Genomic DNA, 16,721 nt, shown 5'->3' on the forward strand with positions numbered 1-16,721 from the left:
ACTAAGGCGTGAGCTAGTAACAGAGCACATACTTAGCATGCACAAGGCCATGAATTCAATCCCCAGGACCATGGCCCTCAGAAAAGCTGAAGTTGGTGATGTGTGCTTGAAGTCATGGCTCTGTGGGAGGTTATGGAAGGGCATCACTTGAACTCTGGAGTTTGAGTTCAGTCTGGCAATATAGGAAGACCCATGTTGAAAGTAAACAAACCAAGTCTGGCTTGGTGACAGAGGTCTGTAATCCTAACTACAGAGGTTAGGCAAGAGGATCATAGGTTCAAAGCTTGCCTGGACTTCTGAATGAATTCAAGATGAGCACCAGCAATTTAGTGAGACTGTAATGATCTGTTTTGTCTCTTTAAGAGACAAGCCACGCCCACTTCCTCCCCCTGTCTGCTGAGGCAGGCAGATCTTCCTTCCTCCCTACAGTCTGAGTCTCTTCTTTTTCCATCTCCCTCTCAAAGAGGCAGTTTCGGTCTTTCCCTTCTCTTCCTTCTTTCTCTTTGTCTCTGACTCTGCCAACCGCACTCTGCATGGCATGTCTGTTTCTCACTAGCCGCATGGTTCCCTGCCCAGGATCAGCCGCCTTCAGAGACCTGCATCATGGACTTATGGCATGCCCATCTGTCTGTCTCTCCTCGTGGCCTGCTGCAGCCACTCAGGGAACTATACTGTCCCTGCTTGGGCTGCTCTCGGACCCGCTGTTTGCTGTCTGCTGCCACATGGCCCACTGCCACTGCTTGGGGACCTGTGCCAATCCCTGCCTAGGACTAGCTGCTTTTGGGACCTGCTGCCCATTGACGCCACTCACGGCACCAGTGTAATGATAAAATTAAAAGTGCTGCAGGATCCCTGGTGACTGTAGCGGCAGAAACGCTGCAGGTGTCCAGGCAGAGAGAAAGAAGTAAGAGAAGGGAGAGACAGAAGCTGCCTCTTCGAGAGGGAGACAGAAAAGGAAGGAACTCAGGCTGCAAGCAGGAAAGAAGATCTGCCTGCCTTGGCGAATGGGGGAGGGAGTGGGTGTGGCTTGTCTCTTAAAGAGACAGAACAGATCATTACATTCCCATCTCTTTTATATAATAAAAGGATGGAAGTTAGGACCCACAGGTTAAGGGAATTAGGGTGGCGGATTCTCAAGGCTGCTTCCTGCTTATCTTTGGGCGTCGTCTCTGGGGGGAAAATCTGAGAAGGCTAGGTGCTGGTCACATCCTATAGCTGGTCTACTTGTTCCTGTCCGGTGCTTGTGGTATGGAAATGTCTGATGTCTTTTACACCAGAACAGAGGACAGAGTTAAGTTAAGGAAAAAAAAATTTAGGACCAGGGAATTGAGAGGGGTGTATCTGACCTGTTTTAGGTGGATCCTTCAGCTGGGCTCCCTGGAACTCACAAGAATTCTTTGGGTTTGTGAAAACAGAAGTTTTAGACATATACATTGTATAAACAGTAGCATATTCATGTCAGAATGACTGTGACATATATTTTTGAACAATGAAAAGTATTTTTGAGACTATGGAAGGCAGTGTGGGAGAGAAATTTGATAACTTGTATTTGTCCTCATACCTTTATAACTTGCAGGTCTTGTATTTGTATTTTACTGAAATTTGTTTGGTGAGGTTGTCCTTTTAAACTGACAAAACCTCTCAGCTGTCAAACTGCATCAGAGATCTTTGAGAAAGATGAAATTTTACTTGAGTTGTTGATTTAGAAACGACAGAGAACTTACTTGGTTGGCACCCAGAGCTACTCCTCAGGGTCCTCCGTGGTCCCTGAAGGTCGTATTTGCCTTTTGCTGTTTAGCGCAGGGCCTGCCAGGCTCCAGAAGAGCCTGAGGCTAAGAAATCTATAGGAAGGCAAGCCTACCTACCTTGACCTGTGCAGCTAGGCTGTCGATTCCAGTGATTCTGTCCACATCTAGAGATCTTCAGTTTAGATGAAAGGCAGCTTTGCCCAGTGGTCAGCACTTGGCAGTTGAAGTGAATTGTGGATGGATGTTGTTCTGTGCCCATTTGTCTTCTGTCTTCTTTGGAGGAAGTAGAGTGCTGCTGCTAGGAGCCAACCTGTCTTTTTTTGTTATGAAAAGTTTTTTAATAATTAAATATTTAAATGCCATATTCCCCAGATCTCTGATTAGATGAGGGCTGTTCATCAGGTGTAACTACAGTATAGAATCTGCCTGGAGGGCTGGGTCTGAGCTTGACTGTACAGGCTCTCAACGTAACAGGTAAGATTTACACTCGTAAAAAGGCAGAAAGAAGAAAAAACTGCTTGCAATAGGTTAATGGCGGAACTCTTTCCATTTGTCTGTGCACTGGCAGTAGTTAGAAAGCTCCTGTAAAAGGGGAGCTGGCGGGACACCAGCAGAGTGAGGGTAGGAGGTGAAGAAGAAGGGCATTAAGGCCTGGGGTTTTAGGGCCTCTAACAGGCATCCATCCCAGGGTGGACAGACATGCATGGCTTGCTACCCATAGCTGAAACTGTGAAAACCCATGAAAAACGGCAACACCACAAGGCCTCTAACAGGACGTCTCCTCCTAGAGGCAGGGTGTAAATCAGCGTGAACACCACAGGACCTGTGGAAGGGAGTCCCCTGACCCCGGGTTGGCTGCTATGGCCTGGCTGGATTGGGTCGGGGCGACTCGGAAGGCAGAGAGGCCAGAGGCTGCTCCGAGCAGCCTTTGACGGGGCGGGGGGGGGGGGGGAGTGAAAAGAAAAGAAAAAGAAAAAATAGAAAGAAAAGATGAGGGCTGGAGAGATGGCTCAGCGGTTAAGAGAACTGGCTGCTCTTTCAGAGGTCCTGAGTCCAATTCCCAACAACTACATGGTGGCTCACAACCATCCATAATGAGATCTGATGCCCTCTTCTGGCCTGCAGGCATACAAGCAGGCATACATGCAGGCAGAACACTTTATACATAATTAATAAATAAATGTTTAAAAAAAAAGAAAGAAAATCTGAGGGACCCTGAGCCCCCAGTCAGGAGGACTGACCCCGGGTCAGTCTGGTCATGATTTTAGCTAAGGGAAACAATCCAGAGATGAATGTCAGTGAAGGGCTCAACCGTCCCATGGTTGGGGGCTGTCCCCCCATTTCTAGGAACACCAGAAGATTGCCAGGAGCTCACCAATCAATTCCTTTGGTTTAGAGAAATGGGTAAGCTGACCAGAATTGAAGCCAGTGGTTAATGTAATGGAAAAATTAAAAATGCTGCAGTATCCCTGAGGCCCGAGCAGCTGCAGCTCAGGGACCTGCAGCATTTCTGCCGCTGCAGCTGCCAGGGATCCTGCAGCATTTTTAATTTTACCATTACAGAGAGTCTATCTCAAATTCAAAGGTATGAAGAGGGCAGGATAATTCAGTAGTCAATCCCTAGTACTGTTTTTTGTTATTGTTGCTTTTAAGTTGATCTTGGCAATGTGGTAGGTACACAACTTTAATCCCAGCACTTGGGAAGCACAATCTATGTGAGTTCAAGGACAGCCAGGTCTACTTACTAAGTTCCAGGGAAAAAATGGAAGAGTAGAAGAGAATATTTGCTTTGTTAGACTCTAGAAGTTCCATAACTTTTTAGTCCTAAGAACGTTTTACTTGGGTATGGTGGCGTATGCACTTGTAATTCCACTTGACAGAAGGATCAGAAGTTCAAGGCCAGCCTTGAATACATACCAAGTTCAAGACCAGCATGAGCCGTGTGAGACTGTCTCAAAAACAAAAACAAAACAAGAACTTTTAAAAGTTGAATTGAAGAACATAGATATTAGGTTATTCTCAACAGTAATTTGAGAGTTACTTCTTTGAAACGAAAAGGGAAAGACAGGATTTGACAATTTGACTAGACAGCAGAGCAGAGAGGGCCAAAGAATCCCAGGTAAAATGTGCTCCGACGGTGTCTGCAGAGAGACGTATTTAGGGCAGGAGGAAGGGAGGCGCTCTAGGCGGCTCATTAAATGCAGGCCTTTACCTTCCCCAAACCTGTGTGGAAGTGCACACAAGACTTCAGGCTTCTCAGGTGGTTCCGGGATTCTGCAGCTATAAGCTGTCTGCAGGGAATTGGCAGAGTCAGGCCTACATCTTCAGCCCTTCTCTAGGCAGGTGCCAGAACTGGAAGCCAGCAGCAAGAGCAGGAGCAGGGAGGGCAGAGGACCCCAGAGGAAGGTCATTGCCAACCTTCCAGGGCTGTGTTTTCTTAACAGATATAGCAATGGCCTAGAACCTGTGTTTACAACTCAGAAAGACCTGGATTTGAATGAGACTCTCCTCCATCTTCTAGCTTGTGATCTTGGTTAGCATGTGAACCTGTGTCCTTGTAAATACGCTTACTGAACTTATCTCACAAAACCAGTAAGAGGAAGTATGGCTCATCATGTAGCATTTGCCACTAAGAATGGCACCCGAGTTCCATCTCTGTCCCCTTAAACCGTCCTCTGACTTCCACCCATGACTGTGGCATGACCTGTCCACCTCCATATCCACAAATCAGTAAATACAATTTTAATTCAAAAGATATTAAGCATTGTTGTTGTTATTAATATTGCTCTGGGTCAGATTTGTCAGGCCCTACAGGGATTGGAGTGCCCTGAAGGTAAAGTTGATCCCTAGGAAAAGCTGTGGCCTATATGTCCTATGCCTTTTGAGGACTGAACTGGAGTAGCACATCTCCCACCCAAGCCTTCCCCAGAAGCATGCTCCCTGACCTTGGGGTCAGGTCCCTGTGTGGTTTTATCATGATCTTGTTCTCACAGCCCTGGCATTAAAACAGCCTGCCAAACCAACCAACACAAACCAATTTGGGGACATGCTTCAGCCATCCCAATGAAGGACACTAATCACATGACCTCTCCAAAGTCATTCAGTCATGTAAAGCAGCTCTTCTTTTGAGCATTGGCTAAGAGCTGGTTCCCCCAAAAGTGAGCTAGAAACTAAATAGCCAGCTTCGGATGGGCAGCCTCTGCCTGACTTGGAAGCTGGTGGCCTTGATTTGCACTGAGCTATGATCATCTTATATGTGACGAAACTGAGATGCAGATAAAACTGAGGCTTGATACCCAAGTCAGCACACCCAGAATTTCAGGGAAAGGGACCTGCTCATGCCACTAGAGCAGGGTTGCAGAAGAGGTTGGCACTCTAGGAGTTTGGACTGGAAGCTTGGCACCCACTTACTTCCCAGCCAGTCAGCTTGTCCCAGCTGTTGGAAGTCAGCAAGAAAGAGAGCAGCCAGCCCCCTGGGACTAGCTCAGACCCTGCCAACTAAACTTTCTTCATCACAGTTGACTGCCCTGGACTCCACCCTCCACATGGTTCTTGCTCAGAGCCAGCTTGAACCAGAGGCCTGCATTTCTCCCCAGAAGCCTTCTCTCTAGCTCAGAGGTACTGCCTGCAAGGATCCCTGCAGGATCCAGTAGATTTGTACAGACTCCTGTTGGCTCACACCTTTAATCCCAGGCTTTAGGAGCTCAAGGCTACCCTGGTCTCCACAGTGAATTCCAGGACAGCTAGATAGCTGGGACTACACAGAGAAACACCTGTTTGGGGGGGGGGGGGGAGGAAAACAGGTGTTTCTGGTACAAGCATGATCAGTAATTCAAATATAAGTCCGGTTCTTGGAATCCCAGAGGTACTGACAACAGACTGCAGAAAAGATTCAATGGTCAGATTTTCTTTCTTTTTTTTCATGATATTTATTGAGCTCTACATTTTTCTCTGTTCCCCTCCCTGCCTCTCCCCTCCTCCCTTTAACCCTCCCCCAAGGTCCCCATGCTCCCAATTTACTCGGGAGATCTTGTCTTTTTATACTTTCTACTTCCCATGTAGATTATATCTATGTAATTCTCTCTTAGTGTCCTCATTGTTGTCTAAGTTCTCTGGGGTTGTGGTTTGTAGGCTGGCTTTCTTTGCTTTATGTTTAAAACCCACCTATGAGTGAGTACATGTGATAATTGTCTTTCTGTGTCTGGGTTACCTCACTCAAAATAATGTTTTCTAGTTCATCCATTTTCCTGCAAAATTCAAGATGTCATTATTTTTTTCTGCTGTGTAGTACTCCATTGTGTAAATGTACCACATTTTTTTTAATCCATTCTTCCATCGAGGGGCATTTAGGTTGTTTCCAGGTTCTGGCTATGACAAACAAAGCTGCTATGAACATAGTTGAGCACATATCCTTGTGGCACAATTGAGCATCCTTTGGATATATACCCAAAAGTGGTATTTTTGGGTCTTGAGGAAGGTTGTTTCCTAATTTTCTGAGAGATCGCCACACTGACATCCAAAGGGGCTGTACCAGCTTGCATTCCCATCAGCAATGCAGAAGTGTTCCCTTTTCCCCACAACCTCTCCAGCATAAGTTGTCATCAGTGTGTTTGATATTGGCCATTCTTACAGGTGTAAGATAGAATCTCAGGGTTGTTTTTATTTGCATTTCTCTGATGACTAAGGATGTTGAACATTTCCTTAAGTATCTTTCAGTCATTTTAGATTCCTCTGTTGAGAGTTGTGTACTCCATATTTTTTATTGGATTATGTGATCTTTTGGTGTCAAGGGCCAAATTTTCCTGCTTAGCACTGTTTCTGTGAGCAACAGATAAGCTCATACTCCCAGGGACTTTGCTCCTGACCAGACAACAGGAACACATTCTTGATCCACAGTCGAAAGTGCTGCTCTTTGGCCACAAATTCTCCTATGCTAAAACTGTTCAAGTGTTTCCTCTTAGAATAGCAAAGCCATCCTGAAAAGAGCAACAAATTCCTGAAGTAGATAAGAACTGGTAGGAGAAGAGGGAGGGGAAACTGTGGCCAGGATGTGAAATAGATAATAATACATTTATATTTATATATGTATATATATGTATCCATGTACATGTATGTATATATATATATATATATATATGAATCGTTGGCTGTCAGACCAATAGTCCCATCAGCTAGCTGTACAGCAGGGAGGGTGTGGGGTTAATGCTTTGCATTTTTTTGTACTTAAATAAAACCTGAGACTAAACACAATAAAAGCAATAAAAGGAGGCTAATGATCTAATCAAGAATAGCCTCTCAGGCTAGAGTGACAGCTCAGTGGTTAAGAGTATTCGCGGTTTTTCTAGAAGACCCGGCTTTGGTTCTCAGCACCCAGAGTTCACAACTACCAAAACACTAATATTAGCACAGGTACCTGTGCTCACACATGCACAGCTACACACAGACACACATAACTAATATTAGCACAGGCACCTGTACTCACACATGCACAGCTACACACAGACACACATAACCAAAACTAAACTAAATCTTAAAAAATAAAGTCACCGGGTGTGATGACACACCCCCTTAATCCCAGCACTCGGGAGGCAGAGGCAGGTGGATCTCTGTGAGTTTGAGGCCAGTCTGGGCTACAGAGTGAGTTCCAGGATAGCCAAGACTGTTACACAGAGAAATCCTGTCTTGAAAAACCGAAATAAAACAAACAAGCAAAACCTATGACAGAAAAGCAGGAGCCAGTTCTGAGGTAGGGACAAGTCTGGGTTAGGGAGAGCATTTTGCTAACATTCCAGAGAGGTGCTCAGCATCTGCTTGGAGCCTCCGGGAAGCAGAGTCTGCCTCAGGAGCATGCTAATGGGGAGAATGCAGAGGTAGCCTCTAGAACGAGCAATTTTGAAGATGATTGCACAATGTTTTCAGTATACGAAAACACTGACTTACACATTTGTCATGGGTTGATTTTACGGTATTTTAATTACATCACAATATAATGACTAATAAAGATATACATCAACTATGACTATCAACATGAGCCCTAGGATTCAGGTTAAAGGTAGAGGCATTTGTCGTCTTTGAAAGCTTCAAGGCATCACCCAAGGGTTTCCTGGGGCAAGACTCAGCCCAGTTCTCTCCTGAAGTCATTTGCTTTTGGCTGCTAGAGTGCTTGGCCATCCAGGAGTAGAGAGAACAGCAGAGACAGGGCTCTGCCATGTCCCCTTCTGAGCTGGCCCTTCCTCCCTGGGTATTCCTGGTGGAGCCAGTGCCTTCTGCCTCTGCAGTGGATCTTCACTAACCCCAGACTTTATGTCTTCTCGCTCCCATCTGTAATGGATTAATTAAAAATGCTGCAGGATCCCTGGACCCCTGGTGGCTGCAGTGGCAGAAACGCTGCAGGTCCCTGAGCAATGGCAGTGGGCCATATGGCAGGAGGCAGCGAACAGCAAGTCCCAAGAGCAGCCAGTCCCAGACAGGGACGGCACAGTTACCCGAGTGGCTGCAGCAGGCCACAAGGAGAGAGACAGATGGATAGGCACGCCATGCAGAGCAAGGTTGGATATTTATTTAGTGGGTTATGGAGGGGAAAGGGAGAAGGGGAGAAGAGGAGAGAGAGGGGGAGAGAGAGAGGGAGGGAGGGAGGGGGAGGGAAAGAGAGAGAGAGAGAGAGAGAGAGAGAGAGAGAGAGAGAAGGGGGGAGAGGGAGAAGCTGCCTCTTTGAGAGGGAAATGGAAAAGGAAGGAACTCAAGCTGAAGATCAGCTTGCCTGGGGGGTGTTGTGTGTGTGGGGGGCATGGCTTGTCTCTCAAAGAGACAGGACAGATCATTACACCATCCAGATGTCTGATGAGGGCCCTAAGCGCCCTCCTGTGGTCCTTGAAGCACTGCTGCTTCGTATTCTGGCCTCAGTTTTTCCCAGCTGGTAGTGGAGGCAGCTTTCCTTCTTCCCCAGAGAAACAGTTAAAGCTCTAAGATACACATAATAAAGAACATAAAGGAGCCCAGAAGCTAATGTATAAACTAACGCTAGTGTTTCTACTGTGTCTTCTTGCTATTTTTAGATAGGGTCTCGAAGTAGCTCTGGCTGTCTTGGAACTCTCTATGTAGACCAGGCTGGTGCTGGCCTTGAACTCACAGAGCTCTACTTGACTCTGCTTCTCCAGTGCTGGGATATAAGGCATGCAACTGGCTTCTTCCTTCTTTTAAAAGAAGCAGCGTGACCTAATGAAAACACTCAGCCTTTGGTGTCACACAAACTCACACATTATGTAGCACTTTAGTGAACTTACTCCTCTGGGATCAGACCCTCAGGTACAAAAGGAAGTAACAAACCCCAATGTCTTATGGTGTTATGGGATGAAATTTAATGAAGGTAGTTAAATATGATGTGTAGTGCCCACTGTGGAGCAGAGTGCTCAGTAAAGCATCCTGTCTCTACTATTGTTACTACAGCTACCTAGGAACCCTTTCTGTCTTGAGGAGGACAACCCTAACCCCGAGCTCTGCTCTGCAGTCCTAAGGCAAGGGCACTATAAACAGTATTCTCCACAAAGTCCTCTCTGCAGCAAACAATACTGCTCTCAAGCTGACCCACTTGCCAGTGTGGAGACCCTCTGAGTCAAGGAAGTAGAGATTTAGAGAAATACCCCAAAGCAAAACTAAAACGATTTAAAATAGAAAAAAGAAAGCTCAAGCCAGAAGGGCACTGTCAGAAACAGATTGGAGGCCCAGCTCCACTCTAGTGGAGGATTTTGGCACTTTGCCTGGCACACGGCTACAGCCCAGCAAGTGCTAGCTCCCTTCTCTTCCTGTTCCCCTCATCCCTGAGCAGAGTATGGACATGGCCAATCGAATGGTTTCTCCCTGAGGGTGACCAGCAGGAAGAGCAGAGACAGGCACCTGCAGTGGCCATCGTTAGCAGCACCATTAGCAGATATGTGTTCTCTGACCTTCCTGAGTGCAGAATTGCCCACTCCCTGCCTCCAATCTACCTTCCATGTCCCAGAGCAGAGGTGCCTATTGCTGTTCTGGCCATTTGGTAGCTTATTAAATCTCAGCACCACTTGCCAAGACCCCTTTAAACCTCTTGGCTGTTCCTTTTTGCCTCCTCTGATCAGCAGTATTTATTCTGAACTAAATGGCCCTCACTGCAGAATGAGGATTTACTGCTTAAGAATATGAAAAGAAATCTTGGCTGCACTACAATTGCACCCTCTCTTTGCTGCCTCCACCCCACTCTGCCCGTGCTCCATTGATTGGTGCCACTGAGACTGACCTGGGAGCTGCCCTTGGAGCGATGTGCTCAGTGCAGCTGATGGGGAAGCGAGGCGACTGGACGAGGAGCTTGCTTTTGGGGCCCTTTTCCCAAATGTGCTGCAGCTCCAAGGGAGACCAGAGGCCTGGAAATAACCTGTTTGTGCTTAATCTTTGTCTCTGTCAGTTTGGTTCTTTACCCCCTCAAGGGCACATACATGTAACATGCTCTTGTTTCTCAGACTCTCTCCCTCTCTCCCCTCAGGATCGTGCTCATGGACGATGCAATGGACTGCTTGATGTCTTTTTCAGATTTCCTTTTTGCTTTCCAGATCCAGTTTTACTATTCAGGTGAGAATGTTCCAGGCCCCATGTGTCTTTTGTCAGGGACCATGTCTCTGTTTCTCACCCTGTTATCTTTTCCATATGTGTCTGGCACACATATTTCCCTTCCCCACTTCTTTAGGGGTACAACCCACTAACGAGATGTCTGGCTTTACACTGGTGGTCACAATACTGTGTGCCAAGCCTACTTTCTCAGCCTCCTGAAGATACTGACAAAACACTTCTTCCAGACACACACACATATACACAAATCCGTCTAAGTGATAAGAGTAAGGATATCAATAGCATTCACTTACTAAAAACTTACTGCCTCCCAGGTGCAGCACTAAGGACTTTAATCTGCTCACAAGTCCTAAGAGATAAGCCTGCGCGGTTAGATCTCAGACCTGTGCTTGAGGCCTGACCTTTGGCCTCACTTAGGTGCACGTTCTGTTTACTTGATTGCAGCCCAAGGCTGTTCAGGCAGGAGCTGGACCCGGGGTCAGGCCGCCTGCCCCCAGCTGCCGCAGCAGGCACGCCTCACTTCTCTGAAGCTCTCCAACCTTAGGGAAGAGCAGCCATGTTTGGTAGAATTCCTTTCCTCTAACAGGCTCACACAGAGGAAAGAGAGGAGGTGGGGGTGGGGGAGAAAGGGAGAGAGAGAACAGGCCATAAGTCATTGTTTACTAACAATGGTGTGACTGCAAAGCTTGGAAAACAATGTCAGACGATTACTAAATTAGCAGTTTTAGGCTCCTCCCTTCTGTACACTAAAAGCGGCCTTGTCCAGGCAATAACAAAAAAAATACTTCCAACATGCTTTCATGAAGTAGATGACCTCGTGAAACGGGGCTCACCAATGAGACTGTACATGTGTTCACTTCTAGCATTTAAAATAAACCAGCACAGTATTAGTCACTGGGAGGGCATGGCCCCTGTCATTGTTCAAGGTGCTTACATTCCAGCAAGGAGACAGATAAACAAATAATTACATAGCAAACTTGTCACTGGGTAAATGATTAAAAAAAGACAGGGTGCTCTGCAAGTATACAGTGAGGGCCCCAACTAGTCTAGGAACTGCCCAGGTGTAGCACACAGGAGTGCCATGTCTCGTGAGGGCAGCAGTCACTCACTCCAGCTCTTTTGCCATCTGCACCGAAGCTGGACAGAACTGAGCTATCAGAGAAGGTGGAACATGGTGAAGAAATGAAATATGATCTCCTTGCCTAAACTGTCCCTTCCTACCCCTATGGTACCAGAATTTCTGGACAGTGTGGCTGCCATCTATCAGGACTTGCTGTCAGGGAAGAACCCCAATACAGTGATTGTGCCAACATCATCCAGTGGGCAGCATCGTCAACGGCCTGCCTTGGGTGATGCTGGTGTGCTGGATGGAGTGGAGGCGTCACTGTTCTATCAGCGCCTGGAGAACCTGTGTGACCGGCACAAGTACAGGTGGGACATGGACAGAGGCCCCGCTTCAGCCCTGGGGATCAGGCCACTGGTCTGGAAACAAGTCTCTAGAAACATATTTTGATTGGTTCAGGGTTTCCAGGGTCCACGATGGTTGTGATTTAAAGATAGGGCCATTTGTTCCCAAAGCAGGTGGCTCGCTTACAAAGAAGCATTTTCACCCAGGAGAAACAGCTGTAAGCTGACTTGCTTACTAGGGAAGATAAGCCTTGACTTTTTGAAAAGAACAAATTCACTGTTCCAAACCTTCCTACAGAAAGGAAAGTGCAAAGGCCCCTTAGAGATAAAGCCTTCAGGCAAGGAGCTGTCACCAGTGGCCACATCATCTTCCCTCTCTTCCAGGTCCCCTGTAAAAGCGTTGGCTATGAGGCTGGGCATGGCAGACACAGACCTAGCATGCTCCGTCTCTAACCCCACCAACTAAATAGCACTAAGCACACCAGCCCTGTCTGTAGTCTGGGCCATGCTCCTCCCAGCCTTGAGTGTCCTGGAGGTGTGGATGAAAAATGGCCCTTAGACTTGAACCTGGCTTCTGTACTTTCCCTTCCAGCTGCCCACCCCCAGCGCTTGTCAAAGAGATCCTGAGCAATGTCCAGAGGTTGACTTTCTATGGCTTCCTTGTGGCCCTCTCAAAGCATCATGGAATCAACCAGACGCTGGGTAAGCAGAGCTCATGTGACCTCTGTGTTCCTCCCAACACAGTAGCAGCTGGTCACCGTGGCAGACGTGGCCCTGCAAGGGTAGGACACTGCCTCTGATTCTCAGGCCTAGAAGCTGCAGTGTGCATAATCCCAAACTGCCAGCCCTAGGAGGTCCCTCACATTCCATGTGACTGACAGCCTTCTGCCCTGCCCCAACATGAATGAGCTGCTGTTCTGCTCCCTGGCATAGGTCGCCCAGCCCCTCCCTAGAGAATCCCTGGTTCTGCTCTAGGGAGTGGCCTGCAGGTTGGGCAGATTCAGGGCTATTTACCTGGTGGCTCTGGAGATTATATATCAAAGTGACCTGAATTCAGTTTAGAAACAGGGCAAAGCTGTGTCTGGGAGGTGTTTTTTTCCCAGGTGGGAAAAAAGAAATCTGGTAAATCTGAGAAAGACAAAGGAAAAAAAAAAAAGTGGAGGCCAGCCCAGTTTCCCTGCCTGTGGTTTTTACTCTTGCTCTCTCGCTGACCGCCCGCCGTGCACAGCCAGTTCTCTTCCAGGGAGGGACCAGCAAGTCACTCTTGCTGGAGGTTTGTTGGTTTTTGTTATTTTGAAACAGGGTCTTACTGTACAGCTCTGTGTAGCCTGGCCTATACTAAGTAGACCAGGCTGACCTTGAACCGCCTACCTCTGCTTCCCAAGTGCTAGGACTACAGGTATGCGCCATGAAGCCCAGATCCTGCTGGATTTTAAAGGATTTGATTCTGTCTTTGCTCAGAACAATCTCCTTGTGTGATTAGATCCAGGTTCCTGAGTCTCAGAGAGACACAAGGCATTCCTCCTCTTTGTGACAGTTGAGGGGATGGGATCAAGAGAAGAACAATTAACATTTGCTGAACACCCAACACAATGGGCCACAAGCTATGCTGGAGACTTTATGCTTATTTCTGTATAGACACACTTGCCAGAGTTCTAGAGGAGACAGGCAAGCTAAGCATACATGCTACTTAGAAGTCTAGTTACTGAGGCGGGGGGTGGGAGTGGGGGTGGCTGCTCAACTAAGTGAGATTCCTAACTAGGGTCACCTAGTTAGCTGGACTGCAGCTAGAAGAGAGGCCAATTGGAAACCAGATTCAAGAGCCAGTGGCGACTCCCTAGGTGTTCCCTCACAGTCTTTTCTACCAGTGACAGCTGCTAGAAGGAAAAGAAAAGGCTAGTTAACAATGATCACAGCCTGCACTCATCCCATACCCTCTCTGCTCTTCAAAAAGAACCTTCAAAGCTGGGTGGTGGTGGCGCACATCTTAATCACAGCACCAGTGAGACAGACGCAGGCAGATCGCTATAAATTCAAGGCCAGCCAGGTCTATAGAGTGAGTTTCAGGACAGCCAAGGCTATAGAGAGAAACTCTGTCTTAAAATAAAAAAAAAAAAAAAAAAAAAGTTGGGCGGTGGTGGCGCACATCTTTAATCCTAGCACTTGGGAGGCAGAGATGCAAGTGGATCTCAGTGAGTTCAGCCTGGGTTACAGAGTGAGTTTCAGGACAGCCAGGACACAGGACACAGAGAAACCCTGTCAAAAAAACAAACTAAATAAAAACCTTCAGTTCAATCTCCAGTTCTGAGGGATAAAAAGAACCTCACACCATTTCTAAGTACTAATTCATGACTAAATATATAGAATAGGCAGCAATAGAAGACAATGTGTGTTAATAATAGGAACTTGGAAATACCCTGCTTGAAACAGTTTGTAGAAGAGATCCCCTTATCCCCAAAACACCTCACAAAATAACATGAAGCATAACCTGAAGGAGTCAGAAATGGGCCCAGAGCTGGATCCTTCCGAGTCTCCCAGAAGCCCAACACCGCTGTCTGGCCCGACTCAACTACTGCTAAGCCCTGCTCCTCCAGCAGCTTGTTGGTGAGATTTCCTCTCTGCACATTTCAGTCCCACCTTCCTGCTATGGAGGTGGGTGCAGCTATTTTTCCCAGCTAGAAAAAAAAAATCTACTTATTCTGAAAAAGAGCAAAAAAAAAGAAAACTTAGTGGAGAAACACCCAAGACACTCCATCCACTTCCCAACAGCATCACCAGCCCATTCCTTTATGGCTAAGGAAACCAATCCAGACAAATGTTAGTACCAGACCTCAGGTGGGACTCATTTCATTAGAAGCAACAATTTCCCACTAGAAGCACATATCCCACATATTCGGGTGGGATCAAGAGAAGGACAATTCCATACACTGGCTTTTTTCTACCCTTTGGATTTAGCTTAGGTCATAATCTTTCCAGCTCAGCACCAGGGGCCTCAAGGACTAAGCACTCAGTGCTAGTCACACAGCACATCCAGTGTTGGAAGGAGACTGTCTGAGGGTATCTCCTTAGCTGCCACTTTTTTATTATTATTTGTTTATCAAGATAGTTTTTCTGTGAAAGTCATTTCTGTCCTGGAACTGACCAGGCTGACCTTGAACTCACAGAGATTTGCCTCCCCACCTCTGGGGATTTGCCTCTGGGATTAAAGAAAGGCATGCGCCACTACCGCCTGGCAAAGATTTACTTATGTATATGAGTCCTCTATCTGCATGTACTTTATGACAGAAACGAGCATCAGACTCCACTAGAGATGGCTGTGAGCCACCATTGGTTGCTGAGCATTGAACTCGGGACCTCTGGAATAGCAGCTGGTGCTCTTAGCCACTGAGCCACCTCTCCAGCCCTGAACTGTCACTCTTGCCCCAAGTAAGGAAAGGAAAGGAGACTCACTACATTTACAGAGCGGCACCTAAGACTTCCTGTTCCACATGGACTAACTTTCCTGGTCAACGAGTTATCAGACATGAAGGCAAGGGACAGAATTCTGCTTCCTTAGAGGGCCCTTCCGTTGTTTTATGACTTCACCCCAAATCCCCTTTTTCTAGGAGCTTTACCTGACAAAGGAGACTTGATGCATGACCCAGCCATGGATGAGGAGCTGGAACGGCTGTAAGTGTCAACTGGGAAGATGCTGCCCTCTTGTGGAAGCCAAATCCGTTAGAGGTGACTGTGCCCCACTGCAGGGACAGCACTTTTTAACATCCCATCCTGGTCAGGGACAAGTTTTTGGGGGTCTGGTCAAGTGCGGCAGTTAAAATGTGGAGGTCCTGGTCTCTGAATGGGAGACTCATCACAACACCCTCTGGGCTTCTTTCCTTCTTCAGGTTGGTCCAGGTCCCAGGCCTGGTCAACTCCATCACTGCCACTTCTGAGGCCAGCTGCCTGCCTTCTCGAACCCCTCCCCGGGTTGGTTCCCCATGGAAACCCCTCCATCGCTCCCGCAAATTGGATGCAGAGAGCGATGGCTCCACTGAAGAGACAGATGAGTCTGAGACTTGAATCTGAAGGGCCCCCATCTGTGGCCTGTACCTTGTTCCCACCCTGCTCTTGCTGCCCTCACCAGACTTCTCCAGCATCACTGTGCCGCCCTCTGCTGGAGAGAAACGCAAACAACAGTCCTGCAGCCACTAGATCAGTGATCCCAGAAATCCCGTAACTTATGCTCTCAGCTTCTCAGCTTTTGACAACCTGTTGAGCCCTAAACTGAATATTGTACTTCAACTCTGGGGAGGGTATCGGCTTTAGCCTTTTGTTGGCAGTGCTGCTTATGCTTTAAGCACAGTGTCTTTTCAGCCAGCCATGATCCTCCTAGTGAGGGTCATTTTTCACAACTCCCATAAAAGGAACACAAATTACTAACACTGGGTTTTCACGGTCAAGGGTGACTCCTGAGAACATGTGCTGGGAAGACATGTCAACTGTGGCCTTCTGCTGGAGAAATCAGCCACTAGCTGGAGTAAGAGGGAGGATGGGCAAGAATTTCACTTTCAAAATCGGCTTCAAGTTTGTATCAAATAGTCCAATCTGTGAAATGAATAAAGTCCCTTGTCTCTGGTAAGCAATGAGTCTAAAGCTGGCAGGCTATAGGGAGGGAAAGGGCAAGTGTGACTTGGGTGCTTTTTCTGACGGGATGGGAGGTGGAGCCAGGGGCCATTCCAGCATGGAGGCCTGCCTCAGTTGACAGAGGACCTGGCCCTAGTGCAGGTGAGGGCAGCCTTCAAAGCAGAGGCATGCATAATTGAAATGGCCCTCAGCAGCATCTCAGGGTGCTCAGTGAGTTCTCACTGCCTGGGAGTCCCTGGTCACAAGCTGCAGAGCCTTTTCGCCAGGGTTTCATTAACCTCCCAGGTCAGGGCAGTATTGCAGACATGCACAAAGCAGGCCTAAGGTTTGGAGCAGAGGCTGGAAAAG

The 16,721-nt window shown here is 47.4% G+C and overlaps 1 protein-coding gene across 1 annotated transcript in view; it reads left to right on the forward strand.

Annotated features, from left to right (window-relative positions):
- Cstpp1 (centriolar satellite-associated tubulin polyglutamylase complex regulator 1) overlaps window positions 1-16,368 on the forward strand; it is a 167,344-nt gene extending 150,976 nt beyond the window's left edge. Inside the window, exons 5-9 of the mRNA XM_048428357.3 lie at window positions 10,261-10,346; window positions 11,579-11,774; window positions 12,343-12,452; window positions 15,356-15,419; window positions 15,635-16,368. Of these exons, the coding sequence (XP_048284314.1) occupies window positions 10,261-10,346; window positions 11,579-11,774; window positions 12,343-12,452; window positions 15,356-15,419; window positions 15,635-15,809 (631 nt within the window). The 3' untranslated portion in view covers window positions 15,810-16,368. The remainder of the gene's footprint in view (window positions 1-10,260; window positions 10,347-11,578; window positions 11,775-12,342; window positions 12,453-15,355; window positions 15,420-15,634) is intronic.
- The last annotated feature ends 353 nt before the right edge of the window (window positions 16,369-16,721 follow it).

This window comes from Myodes glareolus, chromosome 10 (genome assembly GCF_982192425.1).
Source record: "Myodes glareolus chromosome 10, mMyoGla1.1, whole genome shotgun sequence".
Taxonomy (NCBI): Eukaryota; Metazoa; Chordata; class Mammalia; order Rodentia; family Cricetidae; genus Myodes; species Myodes glareolus.